Raw genomic sequence first — 22,608 nt, forward strand, 5'->3', positions numbered from 1 at the left:
TTTAATTCCCTTGAAAAATATTCAGATAAAAAGTTCTAGTGCACCTTATTGCATATTTAATTTGCAGCATGGAAGATGTATTTTTAAAGATTTTTAAAAAATATTGCTCCAATCTTTCTGTTGGCTTAAACTGACAGTTTCATTTTCTGAGGGTCTCCTAGCAATCGACTCTCAGTGGATAACAGAGTTATAACAAAGGAAATGTATGTATTTTTGATAGGAGTTACGAAATCTCTGATTTTGAGAATGGTAACCTGGCATCTATTAGTGATCAAAACTCTGTTTTGTCACTTCAGAGCTTAGTTCTTATGTAACCAAGGACGAAACCAAGTCACTGTCTGTTTCCAGCCTTGGTGTCATCCGAAACTCCAGGTTTTTTAGAATGAAAATTTAATTCAGTACCATGACAGTGTTAGAAAGGTGATGAACACTTTGGGAGGTAGTTATTTCTAAAATCCTTTGTCCTATAAAATGATGACTAAGAGATAAGACTGGCAAAAAGCTGAGTGGAAAAAAAAATTCTTACTCTCTTAAGTACTTTGAGAAGAATAAGAGTGTTTGATGAATGAAATGTCTTCTAGTATTTGCAAAATGTAACTAAAATTAAGCACCACTTCTTTCTAGCTAAGTAACCTGAAACAAGTCACAGTTGTGGACGTGTCAGCAAACAAGTTCCATTCTATTCCAATTTGTGTGCTCCGGATGTCTAATTTGCAGTGGTTGGATATTAGCAGCAACAACCTGAAAGATCTCCCAGAAGACATAGACAGGTATTTTATGTTTTAATTCATCAACTGGCTTGTGAACTACAAAGAAAATCTGGAAAGTAACAAGCTTCCAAGGGACACCATTAACGAAAATTCTTATGAAAAAATCACATTTGGAAATGTATCAGACAATTTTGCATGTGAGCTTTACCAGTACCATCACGATTTATGACTAGGTTAGAGAGCAGAAACTATGCTTTTTAGCTCATTGATGGCAGATTGCACAGTCAGTTAACTAACTAGATTTTCTTCTACATTAACGATAATTTGTAATTACATCCAGGCATTGTTCTTTGAAAGACCATGGGACATACTCTCTTCCAGTTCCAGCAAAGGGGGCTCACCATATGGAGTTGGCAGCACTATCTCTCTGGAGGGTAGATGGGGTGGAGGGGAATATGAACTAAAACACATATAATTACTGAAAGAACCTGATAATCTTTGGCAGTTAAGCAGAAAAAACACTGGTAAGATTAAAAAAACCCACTGACAACCCTCCCCTTGTATTCTGTAGCATATGCACACGCACACACATATATTCACTCTCTTGATTTAGAGATCCACTAGAAATAGTTTTTTAAAAAATCATGCTGATCACTTGAATGGGACTTACTAGCCTGAGGAAGAAACTTTCTTATCCTCGGGCCTATTTACTCACTGGAGTCCTGTTGTAACTTGGATAACAAAACTTTACATAGCCTTAAGTAAACCAAAACACAAATTAACTCAAGTTTAAATAAAAAATAATTATGGATTATTTATTGATCTGGGAGTAGAGATCCCTGAAGCAGAAGAAACTTCACAGAAAACTCGTTCAACCTTAACTTTCACAAGACTTTTGTTGCTGGGCAAAACGACTTTTCTGGGACATTGTGTACTCACAGATGTCTCTGACAGCAGGGCTGAAGACTTATTTTTTGTTAGGAATTCACATGCTCTAGCCACACCAGAATAAACCTGCCATTTTTTTCCCCATGGGACCTGAGCAAAGATTTGACTAACTTCAAGGAGCTTCTAAGATGATATTTTTATTTTAGGGAAGGTTACCCACTCAAGGGCCATTTTTCGCTGTAACCTGTATATATTTCTTCATCTCCAAAATATTCCTTTTCTATGTTTCATCTTCTCCACTTTCTACTGAGTTGCCAACCTTGATAGTAAAGCATAATCAGACACCACAAAATAACATTTTCTTTGTTTTTGGGTTTTGTATATTGACATCTCTTGGGCTCACGTGCAGTCCGAAGACTAGAAAATGTCAGGTTATCTGTCCCCACCCTCTCCGCCTCTGTAAACTGATACTCTTATTCAGACTCATGATTTCAATGCCTGCAGTGTCGAAAAACCTCAGTAAGCTACCACTAAATGACTAAAAAAGATAAGTAGGCAGTAAACCAAAGCTTTCCTTAATATCTCTCTGTGCATTCAAATAAACCATGCGGGCCTAATAAACAATAGCCTGCAACAGTGTTTTAGGAATGGACCTTTTGGTAAATGAGACAAACCTTTTCTTCAGTTTGCTGTACTCCTTGTCTTCTATCTGCTCCGAGGAATAATTGCTCAGCCACAAATTACTATTGCATTAAGAAAAGCCAGTGGAAATGTAGGAAAAGAAGCCAAATGCCCTCCTCCACAAAACGTTATCACTAAATTGATTTCAGTGGGACAACTTGCGAGAGCCATATGAGCAGGATCTGATCTTTCTCTTGCTCCCTACAGTACTAATTACTAGTGAAAAAAAAAATAGATGGGAATATACCACCTGGCATGGGTGTATCTAGTTCATAAAAACCAGCATATGGGCAAAGGTGTGAGCTGGTGACCAGTATTATTCATTAGGTCTGGGATACACACGGTGAGGTTCTACATCACATTCTGTCAAATTCTTCTGTATGAAAGCACAGTAATTTTTATAACCTTTTATCTTGTCAGAGTTGTCCTATTAACAGCTATAACATTGAACCATGACTGGAAATTTCCACTAAAGTTGATGACAATTTGTGAAAGAGAGGTATGAGTGATTTTTGAGAAATCAAAGACGATGTATATAGCTGTTCTTTTATACAAGTCTGTATTGCTATTTTGCTTAGATGTTCCTATCTGAAATAAATATTTTAAGTTATCTTAATATTTTACTTTTTTACAGGTTAGACAACCTGCAGACGCTTCTCCTACAGAAAAACAAGTTGACTTATCTTCCACGAGCTCTGGTCAATATGCCAAAACTCAGTTTGCTAGTTGTCAGTGGTGATGACCTGGTTGAGATACCCACAGCGGTCTGTGAATCAACCACAGGTTTAAAGTAAGTAAAAGTGAGAAAGGAAGGAATATGTTCTGAAGAAGGTACATGCACCCAGGAGAAATACTTTCCAAAGCATCGGTTTCTGCCATACCTGTTGGTCGAGTTGTGGATTGATTAATATCAGAGCCCTTGCGGAGGCACTAGAGAGACTGGAAATTGCAGAGGAGCTGCAGCTTTATGATTTTCATCCACCAGTTCTCCACATGGTGCATCTGTATGCCTAAAACTGCTATTCCTGTGTAGAGTTAGTCATGGTAGCTCTAACTCTGGAGTCACAAAGCCAAGCCCCAGAGTGAGATCAGTAGTCTGGCAGTTAACAGTTGATAAACTGTTAGCTGTTCAGTGCTGTCAAAGGTATGCAGCTGGGAACAGGAGACACAGCTAGTTAAAAAGCTACATACTGTCACATGAGTTTAGTAGTTCATATATTCTTTGTTTTGAAACAGCATCTTGTTGCTGCATGCAGAATAAGACTAAGACGTCTTTTATTCTGCAGTTACAATGACCTTGCATTTCTGCAGGTGATGTTCAGGTTTATGAAGCCATTTGAGACTCTGTACAGGATCTGACTCGTATGGAGTTAGCTTTCACCATGGCAGCCCTTACAGTGTGGAGCTTTGTATTTGTAGCTAGAATGGTGTTGATAACACACCAAGGTTTTTTGACTACTGTTGAGCTGTGCTTCCACAACATCAAGGCTACCTCTCCAACCTTCCCCTGAAAGATCAGTAGGCTGAGTGTGAGCAAGAAGTTGGGAGGGAACATAGCTGGGACAGGTGACTCCAACTGACTATATTCTATACCATATGATGTCATGCTCAGCAATAAAAGCTAAGAGAAAGGAGGGTCATTTGTTATTAAGGTGTTTGTTTTCCAAAGCCACGTCTGCACATACAGAGTCCCTGCTTCCCAAGAAGTAGCTGGATATCACCTGTTGATAAGATGTAAAGGATAATTTTTATTTTTTTGCTTTGTTTTTCTTCTGCACATGGCTTTTGCTTTTCTTCATTAAGCTGTCTTTATATCAGCCTGTGAGTTTTCTTCTTATGTTCCCCCCTGTCCTGCTGAGGAGGGGGAGTGAGATTGCTGCTTGGTGGACACCTGGTCAGCCAAGGTCAGCAGAACACAGAGTCACAGCAATTAATGAGGTTTTTAAAAGCCGTATGTTTTGTTGGAGAATTTTATTGATTTTTTCCTTCTGAATAGTATCACCAGAGATTTTCTGAATGCTGCACACTTAATTTGCACATTATGTAAGTTGTTTATGTAACCGTCTATTTTTTTACCTGCAATGTGTGGCTTTAGGAAATTTGCAAAATCAACTTAACACACGTCCAGTCATGCACTGTAAAACAAAAGTAACGTAACAACCAAAAAATGGAGATACATATTTTCAGATAAGTAATACTGGCAGAATTCAGGACGCTAGGCAATACTATTAAGATGGAGTTTATACTGCTCATTAACAGATGTGAAATTACAGTGTAGTCTATCAGAAGTATATAAAGAATTGTACCTCTCATTGCAAAGAATGATTTATGTAGACAGGTGATAAGAAAGAGATGAATCTGATAATTTTGATATGGAATGTTGAGGTTAGAGAAGGTGCCATTTGAAATCTTTATTCCTAATAATAGATGGACCCTAACAGTGCCATAATGCAAATATAGAGCAAATGTTCTTTACATTTCCCCTTCTGGCTGGAGCAGCAACTTTTAAAATGTCATTCGTATGGGCCAGTGATGTTCATAAGCCTGTTGCATACACTCTTGTGGTAATCTCTTTCTAGATTCATAAGTCTCAAGAACAGCCCAGTTGAAACGATTGTATGTGAAGACACTGAAGAAATTATAGAAAGTGAACGTGAACGGGAGCAGTTTGAGAAAGAATTTATGAATGCATACATTCAAGATCTAAAAGAAAGGGGTATGTGTCAACTTGCAGTGAACTTCCTGCTGCCTTGAATGTACATTGGGCATCTTAATTTCTAAGAATACAGGCAATATATCCTTAAACTGTAATTGTCTGGTATGGTATTAAATAGACCAGAAGTGAAAATCGTGAATGTGTTTTGTTAGAAATTTGGACCCTAGCTACAACACTTGATATTGAATAAATGTATGCAAAATCAATGGTGTGTTTGTAACATGCATTAACCTTAATTCAATGATAATGTATGCAATGATTATCCTCATTCTCCAGATTTACTTACCTCTCTTGGCACTAGTATTAGTGATGTTGAATTCCTACAGAAGTGTTTCTCCTTTTCAGAAAGAAACCATGTATAGATGAAACGGTCTTTGCATTGATAGAACATTCTTTAACATTGTGTCTGTATCAAGGCACAACTTATTTAATCACCTAAAGTCATTGTTATAAAATCATTGCTTTTTTCTTTATTGCACAGCACCTACAAATGTACATAATAATTTATTTTCCTATTCTGTTTTATATTTACTGTAATTAAGAAACTGTCAGTCTCTTGGATCTTGTTTAGTAAAACATGTTAGGAAATAAAGGGAAATTTTGCTTTGAGCCAAAACACCATATAGGCTGTAGTTGAATCTCTTTGAGATGAATTTTTGCAGAATTAATCTTATGGTATATTTTCATACCTTGCATTTCATGTAAGTGGTCTGTATAGTGGTCCTACAAGACCTGGTTAAAAAGAAATGTAAAAAAAGACCACAGGATGTGGCTGCGGAATTCTTTTCTTGTTCCGATACTGGACTTTTGCTACTTAATGTTCATAAACTGCAGACTTGATTATTCAAGCTGTCTACTTCTGAAGAGAGGTCTGCTATAAAAGTGCCAGATTCTTATAACAGTAGCAACAGTGGTTAAAAAGGAAAGAGGGAATGGGGGAAAAACTGAGATCGGAATTTGTCTCACAAAATATGTAGTGATGGAGTTGCATTTACATACTTGTGAAATGTGAAGTCTCAGATAACGGCTGCCAGGCTGCCTGAATCCTGCGTTTGGCCTTATCAAGTATAGGGCAACTTTATACTTTTGGGGGGCAAAGCAGCTCGGGGATACGTTTTTCTGCTTTCCTAGGCAAAACTTATCTCCATGCTTTTTATGGAGAGGTTGAATCATGAATCGCCCTTGGATTTTCTGCTTCTGAACTCTTGTGCTATAGATTATGCCAGTACCTGCTTTTGAAAAGCAGACTGGAGAAAGAATAGCTTCTGTAAAATACGAGCCAGCAGAATTTCTGAAATAGAGCACAAAGGTCACTTGTACCTTTGAAATAAAACCACATCTAGTGGTTCCTAGCTAAGAGCCCCATTTATTTGTGCTGGATTACACAGATGAATGCTGAGATGTATTCCTTTTTTCTCTTTTCACAGATTCTACTCCCTCCTACACTACGAAAGTATTACTCAGTCTTCAGCTCTGAAGATCAAAAATCTCTAAACCACTACTGGATGTAAGAATAACTGTTTTTATTGACCTGAATACAAAACACCAGAAACCTCACAGATGGTCAGAAGGACTCCAAAATTATAATGAGTATTTTTACTTGTTACTGTAGTTGCTCCCAGTAACTACAGGCAAAGAGTGGTAGAGCCTTCACAAATGCTGTTTCACCTTTTCAATCAACCTGTTTCTTGTCAAGTCCACAACAACAGTCATTAAATTGCATATAGACCTGATGAAAGTAAATAAGTAATACTGTAATAAAACATACACAGACGTAGATGCCATCAGGATGAAGATATTGTATGTTGTAGCTGAAAGAGTGGAACATAAATCATCATCTTAAAAAGAGTTTTGGTTTTATAAGAGGGGAAGGATTAGTTTGGAAAATGAATGTGATTTGTATTCTTAAAATCAAATAACACATTTAGTTCTTCACCACATTTGAAGTGCGAACACATACATACTTGTTGTTTGCCTTTACTTTCTATTCTTCAAGGAAATGGTCCTTGAGATTTTCAGTTTAGATAAATTTCAACAACTTTATTTATAGGAACGGTAGCAATTCTGCTGCTTTTTTCAAACATATTATAAGCTTTTACCTGTTCACAAACTCAAGTACTAATGCAGCAAAGTTTTGTGCTAAGCAGTCGTGTAATATAGCACTGTCTGAAATTAAGAACTAAGCAACATGATCAAATACTACCAGCAAAATGATCATAAAAATCCTCTACTAATAGTTTCCGATTGCATGATTTTGTGGACATTTATCGGAATTTTCCAAGTTGTGTAAGAATGAGTTTTCTGGATAAAAAGTTATGTTGCTTGCTATGTAATAATCTGTTTATATATAAATATGTAAGTGTATATACTGTAGAGTTTCAGAAATCTAGTTTTACATACATATTTTGTTTAATAAATAAATAATTTTTAATTTAAAAAGACTTGAGACTTTCAGAATTTAAACTCAAATTAGAATTTTAATAATCCTAATTTATGAGTGCAGTTAGCGTAAATGGTATTTTCATCTTGCTTTTTTATTATAGATGAACTATGTCCCGTGCAATACAGTGCCACTTAAAATCAGTCATATTTAAAAAGTATATCAACAAAGGATGTGCTTGTCAAGACTTCCATGTTAAAAAATTGTGGTTTTGATATTTTCTTTCCTTTTTAACTTTTTAGCATTCATTTTATAATTTGTAAATAATAGGCTTATTATTTATTCCAGTCACAAACTCCTACAGTTATATTACAACCCAAAATGAAACGCAAAATAGGACTCTAGGTGTCAATGCTGATTTTAATCAAGTCCTGGAACAAAAAGAGTTTCAAAAAATTTCGGGAAAACTTGGTGTTGATCAGAAATAAAAAAATGGAATATCTGAATTTTTTTTTTTTTATTATAAACATGACAAGATAGGGGCAATCAAAGTGGGCTTAGAAATCACGTTATCTGAAACTACCCTACCAAACTTTTAGTGAAAATATTAGTTTGGCTGGTTAGATATCAATAACCTATTGATGTAATAAACTTCTTTTAGACATCTGATTTGGCATTGTCCAAAATTCTATTTCTAGAGATCTATCATAGTTTAATAGATCTGCTGGAAATCATAGGAATAGAAATCACAGCTACTGTTTTTTTTTAGAATGGACATGTCCATATACTTTAGGAAAAAACAGTGTTGCAAACACAATTAACTAAAAATGTACCCAGTGCAAATTTTAGTGTCGAAATTGTTTGGTATATAAACAGAAGATGCTTGAATAGAGAAAAACAGAATCACAGACTGATAGGGGTTGGATGGGACCTCTGGAGATCATCTAGTTCAGTCCCACTGCTAAAGCATGTTCACCTAGAGCAAGTAGCACAGGATTGCATCCAGGAGGCTTTTGATAATCTCCAGAAAAGGAGACTCCGCAACATCTCTGGGCAGCCTGTACCAGTGCTCTGCCACCTTCTGAGTAAAAAGTTTTCCTTCTGCTCAGATGGAACTTCCTGTGTTCCAGTTTGTGCCCATGAAGAAGAAGAGAATTTGTATGAGTACTCATTTAGCATTGCTGCTAATCTTACTTGAAAGATTTCTGCAGTTCACAGCTACGTGATGCAGATAAACTGGGGAACATTCAGACGAAAACCAGTAGCATAAAGAGAAAACAAGCATTTTTAAGTTCATTGAACAGTGAACCAGTCTATTTGTTTGTGAATGTTTATCAATGAAAAATCGCAGTCTAGAAAGAGGATTTTTTACTGCAGCAGAAAAACGTAAGGCAGAAGACTAAAACTTGAATTCATATATTTGAACTAGAAACAAAAGTGCTGGTTTTTAGTAAGGGTAACCATGGACAATTCACAAAATGGATAAATTCTGAGTCACTAGCAATCTAGTAGCTGTAAAACGTAAAAATTGCTGTAACAAGTAAGCCACTGAAAATGCAATATCAAAGGTATACAGGGGATCAAACTAGCATTCCCCAACTTGACTTGGGATCTCTGTGAATCTAATTTTCGTAGAATCACATTTCATTTCATAGAATGCTTTTTGTTGGAAGGGACCTTCAAAGATCATCTAGCCCTACTCTTCTGCCACAGACACACTTTCACTAGATCATGCTTTTCAAAGCCCTGGCCAACCTGATGTTGAACACATCCCATAACGGTGCTTCCACAGCTTCTCTAGGAAATGTGTTCCAGCGTCTCATCACCCTCACTGTAAAGAGTTTCTTCTTTAGACCTACCCTATTCCAGTTTAAAACTGTTATCCCTTGTCCTGTCATTATACCTTTCTTATAAGCATCCTTTATATATAGAAAAGCTGCAGTAACGTCTTCTTGAAGCCTTCTTTTCTCTACACTGAACAATACTCACGCTCAGCTTTTCCTCTTTGAAGAGCTGTTCCAGACCTTGGACTGTTTTTGTGGCCCTCTTCTGGAACCTGTTCTAACAGGGTGTCGCGGTTTGAGAAGGGGGGCATTTTCCCCCGTACCGAAAGGATGCGACGGACTGGTTTTGGCTGGGAATCCTGCCAAAACGCACAGAAAACTTCTGATGCTCATTAAGAGTTTCGATAAGGGCTCTAATTGGGCGAGAAAACTGATAACGCAGGTAAGCGATAGAAAATAGACGTTTACCAGGTCTGGATGTAGAATTTCAGGTAAGGTCTCACCAGAGCAGAGTAGACGGGCAGAATCACCTCCTTCAACCTGCTGGCCATGCTTCTTTTGATGAAACCCAGGGTATGGCTGGCTTTCTGGACTGCAAACACACATTTCCAAGTTACGTCCAATTTTTCATCCATCAGTATCCCCAAATCCTTCTCCGCAGAGCTGAGAGCTTTTATTCCTACCTCTTGTAGAATACTACTTACTGAAAACTTATCCACAGGAAGAGTTTGTCAAGTACCTCTGTTTAAGAGAAAGATGTATAGCTGTACCAAAGACGTACAGTATGTAATAACTGAACCATAACTGAGCCATAACTGAAATTACTAATTCCAACATAACCACATTTGAATTCTATTTCTCTGTCCTGTACAGCAAAGATACCACGCGAGCGTACTTATCACATACTGTTAATTATGATTTTATTAGTGTTTTCCATTGCAGTACAAAATCTGTTTGTCAAAAGACACTTCATTTTGAATTTTGTCTAATTTTATTGGTTTTCTACCTAACTTAGTTTACCAGTAATTTTACTTTAAACTATTATGTTTCACTAAAAGACAGATATCTGAAGGAAAGCAATGTGTTTTATCTTCAGAGCTTCAATATCAACATGCATGAGTTGTGTACAGAATTCTCATTGACTGTAACTAGCTGCCAAATATTACACTTCCTAAAACTCAACACTTTCCTTCTGCTTCACAAGTAGCTGGTATTCAAAAGCAGCCAGACCAGGAGGAGCAATTGAAAGACATGTTATAGAATAATCACTGGCTCAATGTACAAAAGTAAATCAGTTATTTTTCATTTTGTTCCTTTTCCTTGTTCTGCATTGTTTTGGTCTTGTTTTTTAGGGCAGTAAAGTATAAGCTAGGATGATAAACTTGTAATGAAAGCAAATAACCTCAAATTTAATTAGAGTACCCAGGATTAACAGAGTCTTCATCAGATATTGGTTACAAATTTACAGTTAACACTAGACAATATATTTTTCCCCTTGAACATTTATACACTATTAGAACTGTTTTAATGTCTTTATTTTCTGCAAAGGAAGCACCGAGCAAATTAACAAACAGGGAATGCTCTTTTCTTGGTGATGTGACTTGATTTCAGTAGCTGCCAGGTCTTGGTCTGTGGAGGATTTCCACACAGATTAACTCCTGTTTCATAGAGGATGGGAGGAAACTGGAAAATACGGTTTTTTTTTTTTGCTTTTGAGGCCTCTTTTGAACAAATCCTAATAAGCTTGAAGAACTGTGACTCAATATACCTCTGGTTATGTACCTCTCAGGTAACACTTCTGTATGCTGAGCAGTTCAGGAAAAGCCTCCTCTCTTTTCACTAGCTGAATCTACTACTTGGGCTGATTGTAGCTGTGACTGTAGGATATTCCATCCTACAGCTTGCTCTCTTCTTCACTTCACTAGTCCATTAACAGCTCTGTGTGTGCTCTAGTGTAAATAGGCTATCTGCATGATGTTTTCATTATGAACTGACTGACATTAATATGAAAGGATAATTACTATCTCTTCCTTTCCCTGAAACTTCCTATTTTCTTGTTGTCACCTGCAACATAACGGCTTGAGGTTCAGAAAAATCTTATAAAGATGCATTTTATACTTGAAAATCAATTACATCTGAAACACATTGCCTCTGCTATGTTCAGAGCTTCTAATGCTTCCAGCTTTTTCCTAAAATCAACAGTGGCATTTATACAGTAATTAAATTAGCTGTCAAAACATGGTGAAAAGATATGTAAGGAAGGATATCAGCTTAGAGAACAATAACAACAACAACAAAATCAGTTTTAGGCCACGCAAAAACAATGTCTGTATCCAGATTTACATATACATAATCACATTTTCTTTTTCATTCATTACACAAGTCCAGAGAATTTGAGGCTGAGTCAGCCTTTGGCCCTGTGTATTATGTAATGACATATAATATGTTCAAAATATAAAATAGTATGTTCAAAAAACTCCAATATATTACACTGTAGGGCCTGAAGCTAATAAATGCATATCATGCTCCTCCGAGCTACTGAAGTTGCAGTCTGTGTGTGGGTCGTGTCAGATTTTTTGTGTGTACGTTAGTCGCAGTGTTTTGCACAGAGAACAGCACGATCTCATTCTTTCAAACTTCCTACAGGTGCATGAATGGCATGAAATATTATTCAGTGTCTCATTCTTATTCTGCGTTTGTTATGTAACGACATATAATATGTTCGAAATATAAAATAGTATGTTCAAAAAACTCCAATATATTACACTGTAGGGCCTGAAGCTAATAAATGCATATCATGCTCCTCCGAGCTACTGAAGTTGCAGTCTGTGTGTGGGTCGTGTCAGATTTTTTGTGTGTACGTTAGTCGCAGTGTTTTGCACAGAGAACAGCACGATCTCATTCTTTCAAACTTCCTACAGGTGCATGAATGGCATGAAATATTATTCAGTGTCTCATTCTTATTCTGCGTTTGCTGGTTTTAAAAACTGTGATGATATGTCACCTGTGGTATATGTATAGCTTTCTGTCAAGAAAAATATTTGAAAACAAGTTTATCCAAACTTTGTTGTGGCGCCGCTCTTGCCACAGGGAAGCAGAGCAGGTCAGCTGTCTGCTCTGAGTGCATTCAGGGAAGGTGAGTTCAGTGGTTAGACATTGGCAGCTGCAGGAACTATGAGTGGCAACACTTTATACAACCAGGTGGCTAAAGGAGATTGAGCTTTTAATTTTTTAAACATGTAAACCTGGTTTTGTTTTTCCGTATCATCAAGGTTCCTTTCTCTATAGTTATGGGAACAGTAAGTCAAGCACATGTAGGCATTTATAAGGTGGCACATGATTTCAGAAGTGAGGATTTAAAGAAAGAAATGGTATTTTAGTTGCAGTGAAGTGAACATTGAGAATACCATGATATGTCTGAAAATGATTAGGATATATCTGCTTTTATGCTGTAAGTAGTCACTGCATATTTTGGAAAGTCTTGCTATAGGAAAACTTTAGCCCAGAATATGTCCTGTAGTTCCTTTTCCTCTTCCTTTGGACTAGAGTAAGGTTGTACTCTATTAAGCCAAACTGCCTGGAGCTTTCAGGCTCAGGGTAAATGCGGAAAGTCTTCAGGACTCTGTTTTACCTGTCTTTTCATTTGCTACTCTTTCTTTTTCTTTCACTGTCATTTATCTAACTATTTGTTGGCAGCTGACAACTGAGCACCATGTGGGTACTCCTCTGCCATCGCCCCTGGTGGGGTGGGGAGAATTGGAAGAAAAAGGTAAAAACTCATGGGTTGAGATAAAGACAGTTTAATAGGACAACACATGAAGACAGGAAATAATCATAACAATACTACTAATAAAATATATGAAGTGAGTGATAGACAATGTCATAGCTCACCACCTGGAACCCAATGTCCAGCCAGTTCCCGAGCTGTGATCCATCCTCTCTCCAGCCAGCTCCCCCAGTTATATACCGAGCATGATGTCATATGGTATCGAATATCCCCTTGGCTGGTTTGGGTCAGCTTGTGAAAATTAACTCTATCCCAGTCAAATCCAGGACACAATTAAAAAATCAGGAGTCCATATAAAAAAAATTATCGGCATGTAATTTTCAAGAGCTTCTTGGCTCCGTGGTACTGACAATCAACTGCTAAACTGGCTTGTCCCTGAATCAGTCACACTAATTAGCATTTGGCCTGTGCTGGCATGCCTGTGTTGGCATGCTTAACAGAGAAATACTATAGCCTGGCTACGGGCATTAATTTATATTCCTTTTCTCTCCTGCCTGTCTGTCACTTAGTGCTCTAGGTACGATACTAAATTAACACTCTGATATTTGCTATTTAACCATTCCTTGGTTTGTTAAAAAAACATATTGCATGTTTCATCCCAGCACATGTCACAAACTAACAGGAATGCTCCTGAAGCCTTGCAGCTGTGGGTCAGGTTTGCTGCCCTCAAAACTGAGGAGGAGACAGGTGTGTTTTCAAGCAAAGCAACCAGGATGACTAACTCTGAACCACTCAGGGTAACCTGGAGGAAGTGGCGAGTGATAGCAGTGGACAGCTCTCTGCTGTGGCGGATTAAGGCACTCACCTGCCAACCTGATCTGTTTTCCAAAGAATTTTGCTACTTCCTAGGGTATGTATCTAGGATATTGTGGAGAGACTGCTAAAGCTTGTCCCACTCTCTATTTCCCCCTGCTCTTCTCCCATGTGGGCATGAGTGATACAACCAGGGACAACCTTAACATTATCAAAAGTAACTACAGAGTTGTAGAGGTGATAGTCAGGACTAGAGGAGCCAGGTGGTGAGGGTACACCCTTTGCTATCAGCCTTGTGAGGAGAAAGGGTTGAATATTTTAACAATTTATTGCTAGCTGGGTTTCATTTCTCTGGTCAAGGAACCCTGTTAGAGGATCCACACCTTCTTGGCAGAGAGAGGATCCACCTAATTAAGTGGGGCAAAGGTATCTTTGCCAGCAGGATGCTTGGCCTGGTAAGAAGAGATTAAAACTGGGAATGGTGGGAGAGGGAGAGAGATACCAGTAGCCCCATAAAGGCTTTACAGAGAGGGTTGACATTCCGAAGTGGTGACAGGACTGGAGTGGTGTGAGTGAAAGGGAACAAAATCTACAAGACAGGGCTCAAGCATTTGCATATAAGCAAGGAAGTGCCTACAAGACACCATTATGGGGAAACCTCCCAGACCATTTCTGGGAAATAAACACAATGAAGCACCTCTTCAAAATGCCTGTGCACTAATGCGTGCAGCATGGGGAATGAACATGAGGAATTAGAGATCTGCATACAGTTGGAGGGCTGTGATCTTGTCAGTGTAGCATGGATGTGGTAGCACAGCTTGTGTGACTGTAGTGCTGCGATGGAATGATTCAGGTTCTTTAGGAAGGACAGACTGGAAAAGCCAGTGAGTGGAGCTGCCCACTATGTGAGAGAGTAACTGGAATGCTTGAAGATCTCCCTGGTGATGGGTAAGGATGAACAAGTAGGCCGTCATGGGTGACGCTGTAGGGTGTGTCTACTATACATCACCTGATCAGGAAGAACAAGTGGATGAGGACTTCTACAGACAGCTAGAAGTAGCCTTATGCTAGCAGGCCCTGGTCCTTGCGGAAGACTTCAACAATTTCTGATGGATGGACAAGAAATCAGGACATAAAAAATTGAGTAGTTTCCTGGCAAAAAACAATGAGAAATTCCTGATGGAAATGATAGAAGAGCCAGTTAGGAGAGGTGTTCTGCTGGAACTCTTACTTGCAAACAAGGAATGGCTTGCTGGAGGTGTGAAGGTTGAAGGCAGCCTTGGCTGCAGTGACCATTAAATTGTAGAGAAAACTGTAGATCCTGAGAGGGATGGGAGCAGAGTAAAAAGCAGTATCACAGCTCTGGCCTTCAGGGAAGCAGACTTTGGCCTCTTCAGGAGTGTACTTGAAAGTGTCCAATGGGATAAGGCATTGGAAGAAAAAAGGGGCTGGTTGATGTCCAAGGGTCACCTCCTCTAAGCTCAAGAGCAGTTCATGCCAATGAGCAAGAAGTCAAGTAAAAATGCCAGGAGGCCTGTGTGGGTAAACTATGAGCTCCTGAAAAAACTTGAAGAGAAAAAAGAAGTATACAGGAAGAGAAAGCAGGGGCAGATAACCTGGAAGGAATAATGAGACACTGTCCAATCATGCATAAGAAAGCACAGCTAGGAAAACCAAAGCTCACCTCAAGCTGAAAGTGGTGGAGAATGTCAGTGGTAACAGGAAGGTCCTCTATGAATAAGTAAATGGCAAAAGAAAGGCTAGGGAATATGTGGGGCCACTGCTGAATGGGGTGGGAACCTTTTCACAGGAAATGGAAAAGGCTGAGCTACTGAATGCCCGCTTTGCCTTAGTCTTTACTAGCAAGATGGGCCTTCAGGGTATCCCAGGACCCAGAAACAAGAGGGAAAGGCTGGAGCAAGGAAGATGCACCTTTGGTGGACAAGGGTCAGGTCAGGGAACACTGCAACAAACTGGACATACCTAAGTCCATGGGCACTGATGGGATGCACTCATGAGTCCTGAGGAAGCTGGCTCATGTTATTGCAAGGCCACTTTCAATAATCTTGTATCAATCACAGTGACTGGGAGAAGTTCCTGAAGAGGGGCTGGAAACAAATACTACTCTAATCTTCAAGAAGGAGGATCCAAGAAAGTACAGATTAGTGAGTCTCACCTTGATCACTGGAAAAATGATGGAGCAACTCATCCTGGAAGCCATTTCTAGGCACATTAAAGAGAGGAAAATCTTCATAAGCTGTCAGCATGGGTTCACCAAGAGGAAGTAATTTTTGACCTACTAGTGAAAATTCTAAATTGAAATAACTGGACTGATAGATGATGGTAGAAGAATGGATATTGTCTACCTGTACTTCAGTAAGGTCTTCGATATTGCGTCCCACGAGATCCTCATAGGAAGGTTGACATATGAGCTGTATGAATTTGTAGTGACGTGGACTGAAAATTGGCTGAATCACCTAGAGGGTGGTCATTAGTAGTGCCAAGTGTAGTCAGAGGCTGATAGCAAAGGGTGTACCCTAGGGGTCAATACTGAGTGTGATCCTGTTTGACATCTTCATTAATGGTCTAGATGATGTCACAGAGAGTTCTCTCAGCAAGTTTCCTGATACCACAAAACTGTGAGGTGTGGCTGATACACCAGAGGGTTGTGCTGCCATCCAGAGGGACCTCAATGAGCTGGAGAAACACGCTGGAGAAATGGGCTGAGTGGAACCTCATGAAGTTCAATGAGAAGAGCGAAGTTCCACACCTGGGGAGGAGAAACCCTCTGCAGCAGTACAGCCTGGGGGCTGCCAAGCTGGAAAACAGCTTTCAGAAAACTGCCCTGTGGTTACTGGTAGACATCACTTTGGACATGAGTCAGCCATGTGTCCTTGCCACAAGAAGTCAAGGGCTAATGCTACCCTGGCTGCGTTAAGAGTTGTGCCAGCAGGCCGAGGGAGGTGATCCTTACCCTCTCCTCAGCACTGCTGAAGTAATGCTTGGAGTGCTGTGTCCAGGTCTGGACTTCCCATTACAAGGGAGGCAGGGACATGCTGGAAAAAGTCGAAGTAATGCTTGGAGTGCTGTGCCCAGGTCTGGACTTCCCAATACAAGGGAGGCAGGGACATGCTGGAAAAAGTCCAGTGAAGGGCCACTAAAATGATTAAGGGACTGGAGCATCTTGTGTAGAAGGAAGGGGTGAGAGACTTGGGACTGTTCAGCCCAGAGAGATCTTATCAATGTCTATAAATACCTGAGTCAGGCTCTTTCCAGTGGTTCACAGAGACAGATCAAGAAGTAACAGGCACAAACTGAAGCACAGGAGGTTCTTCCTGAACAACAGGAAACAGTTTTTTTACTGTGAGGCTTACTGAGCATTAGTAAAGATTGCTCGGGGAGGTGGCAAAGTTTCCATCCTTGGGAGATATTAAAAATCTTTCTGGACGTAGTCCAGGGCCACCTACTTGAGCATGGGTGTTGGACCAGGTGATGCCTAGAGCTACCTTTCATCTTCAACTGTTCTGTGACCCAGAGACAGGACAGATGTCCTGAAAGCTGCTTTGTTTCATGTGGCTAATTCCAGCTGTAATGTTTCACTGCTACTGTAAGTTCATATGGGCCGGGTGCAGGTTCACTGTGGCAGATTTAATGGAAGAGTGTTATCTGCTGTGCTGTCAAGTCTGACACCCTGAGTATAAATCCCAACTGACTTTTTCTATAATGCAGTAGTGTTCAGGAGAGTGAGACTGAAATAGTATCTTAACTCATGAGTGAATACTGTCTGACATCCTGTGTGAATATCACAAGGAACAGACCTATTTTCTCTGTGCTCAGAGAACTGCTTCTGTCCACATCTGCTGAAACCTGCATTGTTGTATTGTGCACCAGACCTTTGGATTAATACGTGTGAGTATAGTAAGGACATTCAGAAGAATTTTGCAATGATGCCATGTCATTTTGCACCCATGTGGGAAAGGTTCAGGCCTCTGTTTTCTACCTGTCACAGTTTAGACCCAGCTGACAGCCAAGCACCATGCAGCTGCTCTACCACTCCAGTAGGAGAAAGGCTTAAAGTTTGAGACAAAGGACAGGGAGGGCACATTCACCAGTTATGGTCATGGGCAAAAGCCAGACTTGACGTGGGGAAACAAAATCAATTTAATTTAAACAACAAAACCACTACCAAATCACCAATCCAGAGCAGGACAGTGAAAGAAACAGCAGGATCTTAAATACATCTTCCCTCCACCCCTCCCTTCTTCCTGGGCCCAGCTTTGCTACCTCCTCACCACGTGCCTCCCCCCCAGCACAGAGGGGCAGAAGATGGGGTCTTCTTCAAGCTGGTCAGCCCCAGTTTGCTCCATGCTGCTTCTGCTGTTTGCTCTTCTTCAAGCAAAACGCTCTGCACAGTTCTACCTTGTGGCAACATGGCATCCCTCCCCCAGGAGCCAGTCCTCCATCAACACCTCCAGCTAGTGAGGGGGCTCTTCTGCAGGTAGCGGGTCTCCCAGAAATCTACTGCCCAGAGCATACCTCCCTCACAGTCACAGCCTTTTTCAGGATCAACTGCCTGCTCCAGCATGGACTTCTCCACGATGCCCTGCTCAAGCATGGTCTTCTCCATCGGCTGCAAACCAATCTTTTCTCCACTGATGATCTCTGAAGCCTGGAAGTTCTCAGCCTGCCATCTCTCCCCAGTCCAAAGGGAGATGGCTGCTCCAGCGCGTCTGCCTGACCTCTTCCTCACCAACCCGAGACACAACCTTACAGTTGTGTCTCCCACTGTCCTACACCCTCCAAAACAAAAGAGCGCTCCAAAAACGAAAGTTGTTGCCAAACAGGTTTCCCCTCTTAAACATGTTTATTCACAGAGGCTCTGATTGGCTCAGCCTTGGCTAGAGGCAGGGCCAAACTGGAGCAGGGTGGGGAGGGGGTCTTTGTGTGAAGCTTCTTACAAGGGTCATGCCAGCAGCCCTATCCCCCAGTACTGAAGCCATGCCGGATGTAAACCCAACACAATACCGCTTGTTTCTGCGTGGTGAGAAGACCTGTATAGCCCTGGATTTCTTGTTAAAGAGTAACCTCTGGACTACTCCTTACTTGCTATAAGCCTAGACTGGTGGAAACCACACAGTAGACGGCCAAATGTCCTGTATTTATAGCACTCCCTTTTTCATTGTTAGTGCTATAAGGCTTTCCGGTAGAGGTGGTAAATAAGTGTTTAAGAGGACAATCGGTTTGGTGTGCTCAGGTGCTACAGCTTTTATTAGAGCTTGTTGCTCTTGGTGTTAAAGAAAGAAAATAAAAAGCAACCTCCTTGCTCTGTTTAAAATCCAATACGAAATATGAGGAGCACTGACAGGCTCAGAACGGTGAGTGAAAGGGAGAGCAATTTCAGAATAAATCTTGGGAGGCACTAATATCCTGGTCAGAGTTTGTCAGTCATTTCTTTTCGCGGTTGTATCAGCATAATTAGTTTTTCATATTGCTTTCTGCCCCCTGAGGGAACAGATTTTTTTTTTTTTAACCAATGTTTAAGTTTTTTCTGGGTATTTTTAATTCAGATGAGATTCTCATTCTGTTTGCCTGTATCCATTATCACAAAAGGATTTAGGAAACCATTTCTTCTGAAAAGAAACTCCAACATTATCTCTGAAATAAGTGTTCACCAAACTACAGCCTTGTTGCATTAGCAATCAGGTTGTGAAGGAGTTGTACGTTTATCTAGGTAGACCTGGCTCCTGACATTGTGTGATCTATTTAAAATCAATGTAACAGATGATACGCATGGGAAGAGCCACTTTGATCTATCAGAATAACAATTGTAATTAATTGGCACCTCTGTAATATGGGAAGAGGAATGAACTCTGGAAACCAAAATGTCAGCCACATCTCTGGTATTTAAGCATTGTATTTTACATGAAATGTTTGAGGAATTGTTCTCTGCCCCTTTTGCTCTGTCCAATTCCTAAATTCAAGAGCTTTTATATCTGGTGATGGTTTTACTTCCTTTCCTCAGTAGCTCACAATGAATTTATGACCTATTTAAAACCATATAACAAAACCATAAAAATACAAGAAACAAAGAAATCCCAAGGCAGACTAACCACTAACTGAACAATGATATTTCTGAACAGCAATCACTGGTCATTCCCATACTTGTTTCGGAGGATGATAAACATTTCTGGAGCAGTTTTAGGTTGGAATTTTTATTTTAATCAAAACTGATTATATAGATTATACGAGGAGAAAACAGGTGAGTATTTTTGTGTCCTCAACATCTTTTTAAATAAGCTTAAAGCTTTAATTTTGCGTACACCATCAAATGTCAGCTTGGAGGGATTGGAGAGATTCCCTCTAACTGGAGGAAAACACTGATAGGTATGCAACTTTAATTCACAGTTCAGTGTGTTACTGAAGTACCAAGAGCAAGGTTTGCTTTTTTAAAGATCTTATGGAGTTTTAATCCTGTTTTATTTTCTAAATCTCTAGGAGGCGATATGAGTATTAGCAGGACAAACTGATTGGAGGAAGAAGCTTGAGGATTTGGGAAAGTCCAAAAAATTTAGAAAACTAACATTTTCTGCACACCTGCTCTATACCTTGCTCTGTCTCTTTCCTTGCCATGGGTGGCTGGCTACCTGTCCCTAGCCACCTCCTCACGTTCACAAGGCAGAGCTCCAGCCCACCCAGTAATCCTAAAATCTCTTGTTTTATCCTGCTTGTTGCGGCACTGCAACATGTAGCAGTGCAGGCCGGGGGGACCAAATTGCTGCCCCCTCAGGTCATTGGCATTTCATGTCCTTTCCTTGCCTGGCTGGAGAAAAGGTGTAAGCCCAGGATGGGCATGCAGTTGCTGAAAGTGGCTTGTGCAGCACAAATGCTAGGTGTGTCACCACCTGCCTTATCCTTGGGATTTGTGATGTGGCCTAGAAGTGTACAAATATGTCTTTCATACTTCTATTATTCCTTGATGCTTTGACCAAATTATTAGAAATCACATTTAATAAATACACTGTAGAACACAGAGATTTTCCTCCCCAGTATTATTGCAGCCTAATATTACTGTAATACCTAGCACTTCAATTTAAAGCCCTGTCATATTCTAGATGTAGAAAGGCTTGTTGAAAGGGAAGCTCTCTGGCACTGGGGTGATTGCTGTGATCCCATATAATTCATGCCTTGGAAATCAGTGGCACTTCAACAATGGTGAAGGGTTTCCAAGATCTACTTTGATTTCTGAAATTACAGTAGAAATTTTCAGGAAATTACATATACTCATATACATTGATTTGTTTTGCATTAGCAAGATTTAGGCTAGACACTTGTCTGCATTTTAATGCCTGTCTGGAATAGTTTACTTAGAGAAAATAGCATGAATTTTATGTTAACTTTTTTTTTTTTTTTTTAATTGGGTGTTTGAAGTAGAACTATTGAAGGAAGATGACTACAGCAGTGCGTATGAGTGTAGCGACAAAATTGATTGAAGGGGATTATTTTGCAACAGAAATAAATTGAAGGTAGCTAGTTGAAACATTGATCACTGTAGAACAGGCTATCAAACATACTCACTCTGTGAGTGGATAAGTAGGGCTTTTCTTTTCACCCAGAATTTTTATATGAAAATAAAAAAATTAAAAAGTAAGTGTAAATTTGCGGTATCATAGTCACATTGTATGCAACTGATCAGATGATTTTGAACAGTTCTGGAGCTGAACAAATATTTCACTTTCTGTCTAGTTTGCATTTGCTGCTACTGTCTTCTTCACATCTATAGGGCAATGTCTTGAGATTCGTAAGATATTAGTATCCTGCAGACTTAGGGTTTTCCTTGGTTCATAGTGACTGTAACTCCTAGTATAAGTACCCTGAGACTGATTTCATACAGACCCCACTGGCCACGCAAAGATGTGTCCTCTGCGTTTTCTTCCTTCTGTGGAGTGTCTCACACCATTGAAGCCACTTTTTGTTAGAGTTCTGGAAGTTCCAGTCTTGATGACTTTTCCTTCACGAGCTTTTTGAAGCTTGCTAATTTAATGTCAAAGCTGCGACTTGTTTTCAAAACTGTCTGCAAATCCCTGCTCCCCCTTTGCCCCACCCTGGTTATGTGGAAAGTATTGCAGAAATTATAGTAGGATAGCAAAAAGACATGGGAATACAGTGTGCTAATTACCATACCTTTAATGTAATATAGGATGTAGCTCGGCTTATGGATGTATCAATTTTATAAGCTTAACATATTACTTTTCTGGACAGTTTAAAAAAGTTTAGATTAACATTTCTGTTTTTTCAACTGTGCCTTTTATACCAGAAGCATTTTCACTGTTTTGTTAATTATATCAATGTTTTCAGCATAATTTTACCTGGTTTAGCAATCTATTATTTTTTCTTGCCATGAAAATGTAGTTCTTCTTCACAAAAGAAATTCCAATTTGATATTAGTAACACATAATCAATATATTTGTACATTTTGTGAATAATTTTGCAGATATCAAAAGAGAGCAGTCAGAGAATTAGATGGGTGGATAGCAGCAGAAAAAGTGGTCTATTTATCTGAAGTCAGCAGTTGCTGTTTTCTGCTTTGGCTGGCTGTTGGAAGTAGTTTTCTTTTCAGTGTTTTTTTGTAATCCAGAATAGGTGTTAATGTCACATAGTGGTTTTTTGTTTTTTTTTTTTTTTTAAAAAAACCCAATCACTCTGAGATATTGTCCTAAACTTGTAAGACATTAAGAGAATGTGTTGATAAAGTATAAACTTGATTCCCTACATTCTTTGTTGTATTTCTAGACTTGATTTCTTGGTCTTAACTGAGTGTCGAATCAGTTGACTCCTCGGTCAACTTGTTAAGTTGATTCCTCGGCAACTCCAGGCCTGCCAGTCTGACTCAGTGCCAGGAAAGTTTATGG

At 39.5% G+C, this 22,608-nt stretch overlaps 1 protein-coding gene across 1 annotated transcript; it reads left to right on the forward strand.

Moving 5' to 3' along the window:
- Positions 1–603: 603 nt before the first annotated feature.
- LOC104489736 (leucine-rich repeat-containing protein 2-like) lies at positions 604–6,472 on the forward strand (the record flags this gene model as incomplete). Its single annotated transcript, XM_010131937.1, is given in 4 exon segments — positions 604–770; positions 2,914–3,069; positions 4,859–4,995; positions 6,423–6,472. Coding segments are annotated over 4 exon segments (510 nt in total), but the record flags the coding sequence as incomplete, so codon positions are not given.
- Positions 6,473–22,608: the final 16,136 nt, after the last annotated feature.

This window comes from Buceros rhinoceros, unplaced genomic scaffold (genome assembly GCF_000710305.1).
Source record: "Buceros rhinoceros silvestris isolate BGI_N320 unplaced genomic scaffold, ASM71030v1 scaffold5810, whole genome shotgun sequence".
In the NCBI taxonomy this organism is placed as follows: Eukaryota; Metazoa; Chordata; class Aves; order Bucerotiformes; family Bucerotidae; genus Buceros; species Buceros rhinoceros.